The sequence below is a fragment of the Phyllopteryx taeniolatus genome, chromosome 11, assembly GCF_024500385.1.
Source record: "Phyllopteryx taeniolatus isolate TA_2022b chromosome 11, UOR_Ptae_1.2, whole genome shotgun sequence".
NCBI lineage: Eukaryota > Metazoa > Chordata > Actinopteri > Syngnathiformes > Syngnathidae > Phyllopteryx > Phyllopteryx taeniolatus.
In genome coordinates this window covers 9250869-9264984 of record NC_084512.1, presented here as the reverse complement: position 1 = coordinate 9264984, position 14116 = coordinate 9250869, and the positions used below count along the sequence as shown (strand labels likewise).

Here is a 14116-nt window from a genome sequence, read left to right as displayed (position 1 = left end):
TTATACAATGATAATTATAGTATCAATTTGCAGGGAAAAAAGTTGCATTGACTTGCTTATGTGTGTTCAGGGGAGGATTACAGCTGTGAAGGAGCTCGACTTTGAGATCAGCAATGGACACTATGCTCTGGTGGTCACAGCGACAGATCAAAGTCCAAATCCTGCCCATCGTTTGACATCCAGCACAACAGTAATGATACTCTTCATCCTTTTTCTTCTCTATTTAAACATATTGAAAAAGCTACTAGATAGCTGGGATAGGCTCCAGCACACCCGTGACCCTTGTGGGGATAAAACGGTACAGAAAATGGATGGATGGATGGAAAAAGCTACTACAAACTAAAGTCTTCACACCCTTTTTTAGAATTTACATTGATTGTCATCCTATGGGGGGCACGGTGCCCGACTGGTTAGCACATGGGTATCAAACTCAAGGCCCGGGGGCCAGATGGGGCCCACCACATCATTTTATGTGGCCCGCGAAAGCAAATCATGCTCGTCAACTTCCGTGATTTTTGCTCAAATCTGTACCCAAATTCCAAATTGTCATAATAATAAACAATAATGTTGAGATATTGCATTTTTCTGTTACCAAACCCTTCTTCTACAATACTTGAACAAACAATTTTCCTTGTCTTCTGATTTCAAAACTAGTTATCCCTCAATTTGTTGTGTAATGGTAATAATATGTTTTGGTGATTTAACATTTATATGGTTTCACTGTTCTAACGGCCCTCTGAGGGAAATCATAACTATAATGCAGCCCGAGACAAAAAAAGAGTTTGACACCCTTGGGTTAGCACATCTCCCTCACACTTCTGAGGACCAGGTTTCAAATCCCAGCCCCGCCTGTGTGGAGTTTGCATGTTCTCCCTGTGGCTGTGTGGGTTTTCTCCAGGTACTCTGGTTTCCTCCCACATCCCAAAACATGCACGGCAGGTTGATTGAAGATTCTAAATTGCCCGTAGGTGTGAATGTGAGTGCGAATGGTTGTTTGTTTATATGTGCCCTGCGATTAGCTGGCGACCAGTTCAGGGTGTAGCCCGCCTCTCGCCCGAAGATAGCTGGGATAGGCTCCAGCATGCCCGCAACCCTAGTGAGGATAAGCGGTACAGAAAATGGATGGATGGATGGATGGATGTCATCCTATGAAATATGCACTCAACAAACATAAGGACGCTATAGGAACATCTGCAAAACAAAAGGTCACAAGTGTTCTTTTTAAAATGCTGCCTTTACAAATAATATGATGCTCTTTATTGGTTGTGTCATTAAAAATAGGGGCATGTAATACAAACACACCTGTGTCATGCCGTGCGGTTAAATGATTATTTCTCTGACTGTCAAACAAAACTGAACATTATTTTGTTTGTAAAAGCTGAATTTTTGATCCAGCACTTCAATTACATCACACTGGCTAGTGTTGAAGATGTGCAGTAATTGTCTTCTTGACGTGCACACAATTTACACATCGAAAGCATTTGATCGTTTTAAATTCTGCTTTCTACCGTAGGTGCTTGTGAACGTCCTAGATGTGAATGACGTGACACCCGCTTTCCCCAGAGCCTATGAGGGGCCCTTTGAGGTGACTGAGGGCCAGCCAGGTCCTCGGGTCTGGACACTCAGAGCCAGTGATGAAGACTCAGGGCTGAATGGAAAAGTGGAGTACAGCATCACTGGTGGAGATAATCAAAGTGGGTGTTTGTGTTCTCTTTGTTTATGAACTGCTGTTACTCACTTATTGAGTAGCATTACTGAACAACCTTCTGTCTTCCTTTACAAGATGAGTTCATGGTTTCTCCCGTGGAGGGTGAACTTCGAGTGAGGAAGGATGTTGAGTTGGATCGAGAGACCACTGCCTTTTACAACATCACTGTCACAGCCAGAGACCTGGGCATGCCATCGCGCAACAGCTCGGTGGGTCCATGTGACACAAGCATACTAACACATTCCCACCACAGTGTTTTTATACTAACAGTGCTGGTCAACCTCTGATTCTATTCTAATTAGAATCATTTTTATTCCTCCCATAGAAGATAATCGAACTAGAAATATTAAGCTTCAGAGTCAAACCGTCACTAGCATTAAAAAAAAAATAAAAAACCTTGATTAACTCTTTTGGCAATGTTTGAAGTCAGATTTTTAAATACCATAAAAGTGAAAAACAAAGGTGATTTGCATTTATTGATATGCCTAACACGTTTAACAATCTTGCTTGCTTAAGTGGCAAATGTAATCTCACAAAAGTCGAAGAATTGATTCAACTTCTGTATTGAAGTTAAAATTTAAATAAAGTACTAGGCTTTACACAATCAGAATTTTTGGGGCCGATCACCGATCCGATCACAAGATGGAGCAATGTGTCCATTTACATGACTTGTTCATTTATTGTATATACTTGTGTACTGTATACTGAGTACTATATCCATCCATCCATCCATTTTCTGTACCGCTTATCCTCACTAGGGTCGCGGGCGTGCTGGAGCCCATCCCAGCTCAAAATTATTCTCTAGCATAGGGGTGTCAAACAAATTTTTGTCGCAGGCCACACTGTAGTTATGGTTTCTCTTAGAGGGCTGTTAAGTTTGTGTCATGGTCTGTGCTTTAGTTTAGATTATGTTTAGTTTGAGTTTTGTCTTGTGTGCTCGTTTGGTTATTGTGGCCACCTGTTCTCGTCTACCCTCGACCTCAGGGGTATCAAACTAATTTTTTCCAGGGGCCACATCGTAGTTATGACTTCCCTCGGAAGGCCGCTACGACTGTGAACCCATACAAATGAAAGATTACCTCATATAATTAAATACAGTATACACAACACAATGCTTTTGCTTTTTATTTTTTTTTTTCACGCTGTGTTGTTTGAACGCAGGTGAACTTGAACTTCAGGTGCCCAATCAAATTTGTGTTGAAGCATTTAGATGACGTTCCCCACAACGTACTTCAGTTGTGCACAGACTGCAAATAACTTACATGTTGTTTGTCTGAGACACCGCAAAATAATACCACACCGATGACGTGTTTTTAACCGACAAGATTGAAATAAACTTTATTGGCCGTCAGATAGTTACAGTACTGCGCCACAAGACACCCTAAGAACTCAATCAATCAAGATTTGAACCTCGGTTGACCTTACTTCTCTCCATGTACGTCTTTTTTTGCTGTGTCGTCATCCCCAGAGGTTGAAAAAGTAGTGGGCCTATTTTGAAAAAGTAAGGAGTTGAAAGTACAGATATCAGCTTTCAAGTAGGAGTAAAAGCCATCTGAATGGTTGTCATCTGAAAAATAAAAGTCATCTGAAAAATAAAAACTCAAGAATAGAGTCCTAAAAAAAAATAAAAAAAACTACTGTACTTAAGTACAGAAAGTATTTGTACGTTCCACTGTACTTGTGTTTTCCAAAGGTTGTAGTGGGGGTCCATGTCCGAGACATCAATGACAACGACCCTATCCTCCTAAACCTGCCTTACAACACGAGTGTGAGTGAGGGTGCCTCGATACATACATCTGTGGCACGAGTCCGAGCGAGAGATGCAGATAGTGGGCGCAATGCATTGCTCTCCTATAACATCACTGCTGGCAACCAGGATGGAGCATTCTACATCAATGACACAGTGAGTTAATAAGATTGAGAGGGGTAGATTACATTTTACAAATGAAATCTTTTATCCCGACTTGAGACCCACTGTATGTGATGCATCCCTTCATGCTATCAACATGCACGTTTCGATTGACAATTCATACAACAAACCTTTAACAACTCGTGATTTGCAGCTAAAGAAGTGTGTATAGATATTTTGTGTGTGTGTGTGTGTGTGTTTGTGTGTGTGTGTGTGCGTGTGCTTTGAGAAATTAAGGTGCAGTGAATATTAACATTTGCATTTCCAGTTAGGCTGAACGTTTACATTTTTCAAATAGGAATTATCATCCTTTCTGTATCTCCCAGTCAGGTGTGGTGCGGGTGAACAGACCACTAGACAGAGAGCGAGTGGCTGAGTACAGACTCACTATCACTGTCAAAGATAACCCTGACAACCCTCGCATCGCTCGGAGGGTAATCCCATTTTCTTTTCAAATACAGTAATATTACATAGGGGGGAAAAAAATATGTTTTCTGTATTTGACCAATATGCCAATCCAGTTTGAGGAGCTGCAAAAAAAAAAAAAAAAAAATGTAGCGATGTTATTTTTTACCATATCTCTCTCTTTGTTAATATTGCTACAGTTCCCTGATTTCTTTTATGATTCCTGGATTTCTTTACTCTCTTTTCTGTGGTACACCACCAGGATTCAGACCTCCTGGTCATAACCATACTGGATGAGAATGACAACAGACCTGTATTTACCAGAAACAGTTACAGGGCTGAGATTACAGAGAACCCTGCAGCAGGTAGCACCTGTGTGCATGCGTGTGTTTATCCTGTTTTGCATGTTTGTGCGACTTTACTGAGACCGTCTTGCTGAAATCTTAGTCTTTAACATGTCTGCGCCACTTCCTGTTTTTATACTTTAATAGTTGAAGACATGAAGCTGTGAAAAAGAGATGTCTGAACTTTGGATTCACTTTAACAAATCCAGACTGTATTTACCTTATGGACTTAGAAGTAACCCACATTACTTCATCTGAGCATTAGATTTGATTATTTGGATCCTTGCAAAACTTCTTATGAATTTGATGATGAGTAGTACTGAAGGGCCTATCTCACTGGCCTGAAGACTAATTGGCGACCTGATGGCCACTCGAGTTGCCGTTGGTTGCAAAGACGTCTCTACAACTAGCCGGGTCACCAGGGAATCACGGTGAATCTGAACATGTTCAATTTCATTGGAGACCTTTTGGATACTTTGTGCGAGGCTCCAGCAGGTCTCGGAGACGTCGCAGAGAGAATTAGATTCCCCAACATCTCAGAGACCTGCTGCAGACCAAGGGGACTGAGGAGATATCACTGATACGTCTCTGGAAATTTGTGGAGACATCTCTTGACCTCCGGGCGAATTGGTCTCCCAAAGACATCTCCCTGGAGAGAGCGCAAGCAATATTTTGGTCTCCCGAGTCTCCAGAGTGTCAGCAACTGATCACCTGCAGTATTCACCATGACGTCTCTGTCAGTGAAATAGACACTGCCTTAAGCTTACTAAGCTGAAACTTTCTTCAAGACTCCTTTACAAATCAAAATTGTAGCCATGTTGACTGGTAAATTGTAAACTCCCTGAAAAAAATTCAAACCTTGATATTTGTCCATCCCTCAGGCATTACTGTAACAGTGTTGAATGGGCCCGTTCTGGCTGTCGATAAAGATATTGGACCCAATGCTGTCGTGAAGTATCGTCTGCTGGGAGTCAGGGTGGACCTTTTCACTGTGGATGCTAACACCGGTAAGTGTGAGCAACAAGGACCAGAGGATGCCTCAGCAGGTGTTTTATGGTTTGTTTTGGTCTCTTCTCGAATAGGAGTTGTTCGCGTTCAACCGGGAGCCAAGTTGGACCGCGAGGCATTTCAGGAGCCTCGGATAGAGTTGGTCCTAGTTGGGGAGGACATTGGGGGATTAAACAGCAGTGTTCCTCTCACAGTGACAATCCTAGACCAGAATGACAACCCACCTGTTTTCAGTCCTTCCAGTTTCAGTGTGCGACTCCCAGAGAATAGCCCCACTGGTGCGTGGATATTGGGAAGCTTAGCAATGAATGGGAAAGGGAGGAATGATATTGTTTAAGTTTTTACATGTCTCTTCCAGGTGTGGTGGTGACCCAGCTGTCTGCCATCGACGCTGACTCCGGCTCGAATGGCTGGCTCATGTACCGCTTGGTAAGCGGTGCTCAAGATCGCTTTGTTGTTGACGCTCTCTCCGGTGCCGTTCTAGTCGGCAACACCACCCTGGATAGGGAAGAGCGTGGGTCCTACCGCCTCGTTGTCATGGCAACCGACCGTGGCACACCACCCATGTCTGGCACGGCCACTCTAATGGTCATCCTTGATGACGTCAATGATTCGCGACCCCGTTTTATAGAACCTCTAACCATGATTAATGTCAACGAGTCCACGCCGCCTGGGGTGGTGGTCGCCACTTTGACAGCTGAGGACCCCGACCTGCATCCCCGACTGGAGTATTATATCATCTCAGTGGAAGCAAAGGATGATGGGAATAACCCTGTAGACGGCCTGCAGGAGTCCTTTGGCATTGATTTGCACACTGGTTAGAAATCATTTTGTTTAATGTCATTGTTATCTGATTAGGTTGAATATATGCCTTGAATACATGGATGCATTTTTTTTTTTACATTGTGTGTTGCTTAAATTTTAGGTGCAGTATTTGTACGCAACCCACTCAACAGAGAACAGGTAGCTACTTTCGAGATTATCGTGTCCGTCCATGACAACGCCAGTGAGGTTATTGACAAGTCTGGCAGTGTCCCAAACGGTAAGGCCAGTTTCTGTTTATAGTCAAGATTGTAGACCATCCAGAATTGCCTTGGAGTAATTAATTTTATGCTCATTTGCATCACCTTAGCAAGACTCACGATCAACGTTTTGGATGTAAATGACAACGCTCCGCGTTTCCGGCCCTTCGGAGTGACCAATTTCACAGAGAAGATCTTGGAGGGTGCGCAGCCAGGCACAACACTGCTCTCTGTGTCAGCTGTGGACCCGGATAAAGGCCCCAATGGCCAGGTCATCTATCAGCTGCTCCACTTGCCACGAGGAGGCTACGTCAGACTGGAGGATCATTCCACTGGTATAACAACGCAAACAAACATTTACATTCTGTTACCAGTGAGAATCAGCTCCCACTCTTGCTCTTTAGGATTATGTTCTATAGACTAATAACAGCAAAACAATACATGTTATTTGAGAACATTTTCATTGATGGTTCTCTGAATGGTGATTATCCTGGAAGTCTTGACATAAATACTTTGCATGTTGTCTGTGTAAGCAGCTGTTTATCTCAGTCAGTATTGTTCAATTACAATATAAGAACCATAGCAGAATTTTATACCAAGAACCAGCCAAACTGCCAGCCCAAGTGGTAACTGTCAGTTTCTTGCAAACTTTTCAGGTAAGATTGTGGCCAACCAGACAGTGGATTTTGAACAAGTGCAATGGCTTAATTTCACTATTCGGGCAAGGGACCATGGAAGTCCTCCTCGGATTGCTGAATTGCCCGTTTTTCTACGCATAGTGGATGTCAATGACAACAATCCAGTCTTCCTACAACCGTCATATCAGGTACTGAAGACAAATATCATGGCTAGTTTGGCAGTTAATTAAAAGAATACGTATACAACTGTTATATAGTGAAAATGCAATTACTGATGTTGATTGATTTCTGAAATCTATTTATCTTTGTCTGTAGGAGCCTGTTTTTGAAAATGTGAACCTCGGCACAACCATAGTACGTGTCAGTGCAACAGATGCCGATTCAGGTCTCTTTGCTGTTGTTGAGTACAGCTTAGTAGACGGGGAGGGCAAATTTGGCATCAAACCAACCACTGTGAGTTTACTTTGACATGTTAACTTGAATGTACTAACACAGCAGTACCTGGATATGTTCCTGACGTTAACTGAAGTCTTGGCGAGGCTCAATCTTGGGTTTGGGTTATATATTTTTAATCTATAAAATGTGCAGTCCATTTTGGGATGAATACGTACACTATGAGACAACAATGTATATGTCCTATTTTGTGTGCCACATGCACAAAAGGTATGACACAGAAAGCACTCCCAGTTGGTGGTTGAATTTCCCAATCATCCTTCTACATTTGTTTCAGGGAGAAATCTACATCCTCTCTCCCTTGGACAGAGAGACAAAAGACCACTACACTCTAACTGCCGTCGCCCGTGATAACCCTGGTGGTAGTTCTAACAACAGGCGAGAGAATTCTGTCCAGGTACATATTGCAGTATTAATAGATCAGGTGGAATAAACAGTAAAATACATATACTGTAGGAAAGCCTGTTTTTTTTTCACTTTTATGTAATGCCTCAAATCATTACTAAATGCTACATTAAGCTTATTCTGCCTTTTGTATTGATTGTTATTTTGTGGTGTTGGTTGGATGTTTCATTAGCAACAAAGAAGACACTGTTTTCCAATTTAGTCTTGGAAAATAAATAAATAAATAAAGTCAGGAGCCTCAGACACATGAGGAAGAACCATACACAGCCTGGAAGCTTTGCCATATGCTGGTAACAAACTGCTATGGGATGGCATTCCACTCCTCCAAGTATATCAGTGTGGTTGTGTTGGTCACAATTGCATGAACAGCACGCCGAAGCTGATCCCACAACTGTTAATTTGTGGTCAGCTGGTTGTCAGGACATTCCATTCTTTCGACACTCAAATTCTGGAGGTAGTCTGATAAACGCCACCCTGTGGGGGTGAGCAGTCACCTTAGAGGATGGAGGTCGGTCCCAAACTGTGGAAATATGGGATTGCCACTGGTTGCAGAATCTGGGGGTACTAGAGGTCAATAGCAACAGAAAAATTTGTTGTTTGGTGAATATTTGACCCATTTTACTGTATATGGGCGCAAAACTCACACTCAGTTGCTTATCCCACAAATGAAATTTCCTTGCAAATGGAGCATTATTTAAAAGATTAATAAACAGGCTTTACAAAAGTATGAAACTCATTGGCAGAAGCAGTGTTTCAACCTGGACATATAACTATCAAAGTGTGTCAAGAATGTTCTGTACAGGAATGTATCAGTCAGTTTATTGGTGATCATTAGGTCCTCGTGACAATTCTCGATGTCAACGATTATCGGCCACATTTCTCTGAGCGAGTATTCACCACCAGCGTGTTTGAGAACGAGCCCAGTGGAACATCAGTGATCACAGTGAAGGCTTCTGACCTGGATGAAGGCGAGAACGGTGCAGTACTCTACAGCCTGCTGGGAGCACATTCAGGTCTGAATACAGTACACTGTCAGAATTGAATTTGTTTTGGTTATTTTCCTTTATCTTTGATTTTACGGCACACCAAAACTTGGAGTGTTAAAATTTAAGAGTTAAATTTTTGGGAGGTGATTTTAACTCCCAAAGTGAAATTTGAACATTTAACAAATTTTCTGATTGAAATAGTGTCCAGAATAGACGTTATTTCACAGAGTTAATCACACCGTGTGAGATTAACTCTTCAGAGATGTAAATAATAATAGCTCCACCTTTGCATGTACACTTCTTCAGTTTGAGATACACGAGTTTTTCACACGCCATTTTTCTATTCCTGTGTTTTCACATGGAGTTGAAACTTCCATCCATCCATTTTCTGTACCGCTTATCCTCACTGGGGTTTAGGGTTAGGGGTCTTTTGAAGCCGCAGACAACTTAGCTCCTAGAATTGGTGGGATACACAAACCCCTCCACCACGATAAGGTGACAGCTCAAGGAGGGGGAAAATAACATTTATTTTCCTATTATATTATGCATAGTTTCTAGTCTTAGACATGGACACACACACAAACACACACACACACACACACACACAGACATATATATATATATATATATACACACACACACACATATTTATATATTTTTACACTACCAGTGTTGTTAAATAACCCTTACATAGAAATTAGACTTTTTTTAAAAACGGTTTGGAAAGAAAGTAATTAATTTATAATTCATGATTTATACCCAAACTGCCTCTCTCTTTACAGATGCTTTCTCCCTGGATCCAAACACAGGTCTTGTGCGTTCTCGCCGTCTGCTTCAGTCATCTGAGAGCTTCAATCTGACTGTGGTGGCCACAGACCAGGGGCGTCCCCCCCTGTGGACAACCGCGGACCTCATCATCACAGTCATAGACGTCAATGACAACCGACCTGTATTTGTCAGACCAGCCAATGGAACCATCATCCATATCTCAGAGGTAGCGTCATGTTAACTATCCATGATATTGTTTATCTACTTTTTTTAGGGTAATGCTCATCCTGTAATAGCAAGTTATTTTTAGTGTAACAGTTGGTCACATGTATTATGTTTTACGTTCATACAGAAAAGTTGCCATCGGGTGTTTTCATAGCCAAAGTGTTATCACAACAAATGCATAGAGCTTTTCTTCCTGTTTTGTTGCCCAGTTGGCCAAGCTGTGAGGGGAATTCAAATGTGTTAGTGTAAGGGAACTGAAACATTATAATAGCTTCCAACCTTTTTGAATGCATTGCTAATGCATAATAGATATTGCCTCGCTCTACAATGAATCATGTGACGAACAGTTATGCCAATAATACAGCATATTGGAGGGACTTTGCCTGCACCAATTCCAGACAATATCAAATCTACACCAGCATCCAACTTTACTGCAAATTATTAAAAATGCTGCAAACAGATTTTGCAGATTTAAACATTTGTAGCTCATTAATCATACTTATGCATACAATACATATTAGCAACAGTAATCTTTGTCAGTGTTTGGAGCTTGGTGAATGGAGGAGGTTACAGCCCATTGATTACACATGGATATTATGACAATACAATAAACAATTACCAATTGTAAGCCATTGAATATTCATGCAATGTGTGAAACCGATTCTAGACTTGTTTTATAAACGCGTTTTTTTATTTATTCAAGATTGCTTTTTATGCATCCATGTACTATAGGAGCAGCCTCCGGGCCTGCCAGTGTATGAAGTTCACGCAACCGACTCCGATGAGGGCGTGAACGGAGAGGTGCGCTACGGCTTCCTGCAGACTGGAGCGGGCAACAGAGACTGGGAAAACTTCCATATCGATGCCACATCTGGAGTCATTACAACTACAGTCAAACTGGACAGAGAGAAGCAGTCCCTCCACAGTGTGAGTAAAAGTCGTGTTGGAGACAAACTTAACTGTAACTGTGCATTCACAAGGTACAGATATTAGGTTTGTAAGTGAGTGCAAATGCTTTTTACAGCTTATCATTGTGGCCCGTGACATGGGCCAGCCAGTGCCTTATGAAACCACGCGACCTCTGCAGGTTGCGCTTTTGGATATTGATGACAATGAGCCAGTCTTTCTCAAACCACCAGTGAGTATGAGGCCATAGTAACTGCAATGCTGGTGTTTGTCTTAAAGAGTATGGCCATCGTCTAAATGTGGTTATGTGCCCAATTGAGCATTGCTCTGTGTTTTTTGTGTTGTGCACGTCAGCGTGGCAGCTTGCCTTACCAGAAGCTGTCCGTGCCCGAGCACTCCCCTCCTGGGACTCTGGTGGGGAACGTGACCAGAGCTGTGGATGCTGATGAAGGCTCCAATGCCATTGTTTACTACTTTATTGCAGGTGATCCAGCCCCTCTCTTTCTCTTCTATCTGAAGCTTAATGACGCACAAATCACACTTCATGTCTTTCCATGTCCTCCTGAAGGGGGAAACAGCGATGGAAACTTTGGCTTGGGTCTAGACGGAGAGCTAAACCTGTATAGGGAACTGGATCGTGAAGAGAATCCAGTCTATTCCATCATCGTCAAGGCCTCTAGTAACAAGAGCTGGAGTCCTTCAAGGGGTCAAAGGGCTTCACGGGCCAAAGCCTTAGATCCTGCCCGAGACCCCAGCCTGCTGGAGGTGCGGATTGAACTGGAAGACATCAATGACCAGAAACCGCGATTTGCCAAGGCAGAGTACACTGCAGGTAATCTTCATTCTTGTATTTGTGCATTTTGTGGGCTATGGGCAACTATCAACACATGCTCCCATTCTTTTTTGGTTGCAGGGGTGGCTGCCAATGCCAAAGTGGGCTCAGAGCTCATTAAAGTTGTGGCAATAGATAATGACATCGGTAACAACAGCTTGGTGCAGTATCACATTGTTACCATTCGTTACTTCCCGTCTCAGAGCAACGGTAGCGAGGATGTTGGGAGCATTTTCATTATAGGTGAGTCTCCCTGTTTAACTTCAGTTATCTTTACTGTTTTTACACAATGATATACCAATGTTGTACACGCACTGATTGGCCACAGCATTATGTACACAAACACAATCTAATCTAATGTGCTCCAAAAAACAAGCTACGTATAGCCAAAATTGCGTCTTTACAAAGAAATACTGACTTTGGTGCAGGCAGCGGGGGTTCAGTTCCCACTCAGTGACGGTGTGATTGTGAGTGCAAATGGTTGTCCGTGTCTATATTTGCCCTGCGACTGACTGGCGGCAAGTTCAGGGTGTAGTCCGCCTTTCCCCCGAAGTCCGCTGGGATAGGCTCCAGCACACCACGACCCTAACCAGGATAAGCACTATTGAAAATGTATGGATGGTTTATATTATTTAGTCATATCGATAATGTGGACAGTTCGATACATACAGTATTGTGATCAAAAAAGGACCATCTGGTGAGTGTATATTTTGTAGGTCAATCAATGGAATGCAGTACTTTTTTTTCTCAGCCGATTAAAGTAGCTTTGTGACATCCACAGGTTTAACAGATGGTATCATTCGCACCTATGACCTCTTCACGGCTTATAATCCTGGATATTTTCAACTAGAGATTTTGGCATGCGACCTGGCAGGACATAGCACCACCACTAACGTCAATATCTACATCCTGCGGGACGACCAGAGGGTCAAAATAGTCTTCAATGAGATCCCTGATTTGGTCCGTGACAACCAAGATGATTTCATTAACTTGCTATCCAACATCACTGGAGCTATTGTCAACCTGGATGACATACAGGTGAGATTTTATTTTTATTTTGATGGTTGTTCATGTGTGTCTGACATCTTTGGCCCCTGTTTGCTTTGGCCCAGTTTCACGTGGACAAGAAGGGCAGGGTGAACTATGCCCAGACTGACATGCTGGTCCACGTAGTCAACAATCAAAGCAACACCATCCAAGATGTTGAAAGGTGTCGTATGAATTTATTTTTCTTTCAGTCCAAAGTTGCACACAGTAACAACATCACCTATTTGATATTGCTGCAACTTTTTAAACATTTCAAATATTCCTGACTGCACTGCTACATTATTCCACTGTGCCTTACTGATACTTTCATACTTTTTATATTATTGATTTCCATCATTCTATTTAAAAAAAAATTAATTCGAGAGAGCACAAGCTAGGATTTGCACCCCAATTTCACTATACCTGCACTTTATTTTGTACTGAATTGTATTATATTGTGTACATGTACATGTACCTTGTGCACTGTCTCGTCTGCAGAGTCATCCAGTTGATCGATGAAAACAAGGAGCAGCTGAGAAATTTGTTTAGGAAATACAGCGTGGTGGATGTTCAGCCCGCCGTCAGTGACAAGCTGGCTGATGACATCACGACACTACAGGTCAACTCAACCTGCAGGAAATTATTTTGTTATGTGCTCATGTGGTGTTAAATTTCTATTTTGTCTGTCTGTCACAGCTGGTCATTATTATTCTGGCTGTGCTGCTGTGCCTGGCTGGGATATTGTTTGTCTCAATGAACTGGCATTATCGCAGAGTGTAAGAGTGTTTCAGCATGTCACTCATTCATGGAATTTATGAGTCTGCTCTGTCACATTTCAAGCAATTTTGTTACAGACTGTCAGAGTAGTGACATTTTTATTACTGTTGCAGGCATCAGAGGAAGCTCAAAGCTATCGTTGCAGGATCAACAGGTTCGTGCCTCAAGCTGCATCTGGCCATATGTTATACGAAACATAGTTCTTAAAAAGCAAATTTCTAAAGCGTTATCTCCCCTCCACCATTCAGGGAACCAGGGTTTGATGGACATTCTGGACATGCCCAACACCAACAAGTACTCTTTTGAGGGGTGAGATTTTAAACCAAACAGCACACGTTAATCCGATTATTTTTTTTTTTATGTTAGGTTTATTGTGAGGCGGCACGGTGGACGACTGGTTAGCACATCTGCCGCACAGTTCTGGGGACCCGGGTTCAAATCCGGCCTCGCCTGTGTGGAGTTTGCATGTTCTCCCCGTGACTGCAGGGGTTTTCTCCGGGTACTCCGGTTTCCTCTCAAATTCCAAAAACATGCATGGTAGATTAATTAAAAGAACTCTAAATCGCCCGGAGGTGTGAACGTGAGTGTGAATGGTTGTTTGTTTATATGTGCCCTGCGATTGGCTGGTGACCAGTTCAGGGTGCACCCCGCCTCTCACCCGGAGTCAGCTGGGATAGGTTCCAGCACGCCCGTAACCATAGTGA

At 42.5% G+C, this 14116-nt stretch overlaps 1 protein-coding gene across 3 annotated transcripts in view; it reads left to right on the top strand.

Annotated features, from left to right (window-relative positions):
* cdh23 (cadherin-related 23) overlaps positions 1-14116 on the top strand; it is a 205850-nt gene that overhangs the window by 185982 nt on the left and 5752 nt on the right. For all 3 annotated transcript variants that reach the window (XM_061789259.1, XM_061789260.1, XM_061789261.1), the window contains 27 exons: positions 71-190; positions 1514-1694; positions 1784-1917; positions 3402-3611; positions 3944-4051; positions 4285-4387; positions 5248-5373; positions 5449-5652; positions 5733-6191; positions 6300-6416; positions 6507-6731; positions 7053-7222; positions 7350-7487; positions 7765-7884; positions 8728-8905; positions 9661-9872; positions 10604-10798; positions 10896-11009; positions 11132-11261; positions 11346-11609; positions 11691-11852; positions 12391-12647; positions 12722-12819; positions 13134-13254; positions 13332-13411; positions 13526-13566; positions 13661-13721. In XM_061789259.1, coding sequence (XP_061645243.1) covers positions 71-190; positions 1514-1694; positions 1784-1917; positions 3402-3611; positions 3944-4051; positions 4285-4387; positions 5248-5373; positions 5449-5652; positions 5733-6191; positions 6300-6416; positions 6507-6731; positions 7053-7222; positions 7350-7487; positions 7765-7884; positions 8728-8905; positions 9661-9872; positions 10604-10798; positions 10896-11009; positions 11132-11261; positions 11346-11609; positions 11691-11852; positions 12391-12647; positions 12722-12819; positions 13134-13254; positions 13332-13411; positions 13526-13566; positions 13661-13721 — 4328 coding nt within the window. The remainder of the gene's footprint in view (positions 1-70; positions 191-1513; positions 1695-1783; positions 1918-3401; positions 3612-3943; positions 4052-4284; positions 4388-5247; positions 5374-5448; positions 5653-5732; positions 6192-6299; positions 6417-6506; positions 6732-7052; positions 7223-7349; positions 7488-7764; positions 7885-8727; positions 8906-9660; positions 9873-10603; positions 10799-10895; positions 11010-11131; positions 11262-11345; positions 11610-11690; positions 11853-12390; positions 12648-12721; positions 12820-13133; positions 13255-13331; positions 13412-13525; positions 13567-13660; positions 13722-14116) is intronic.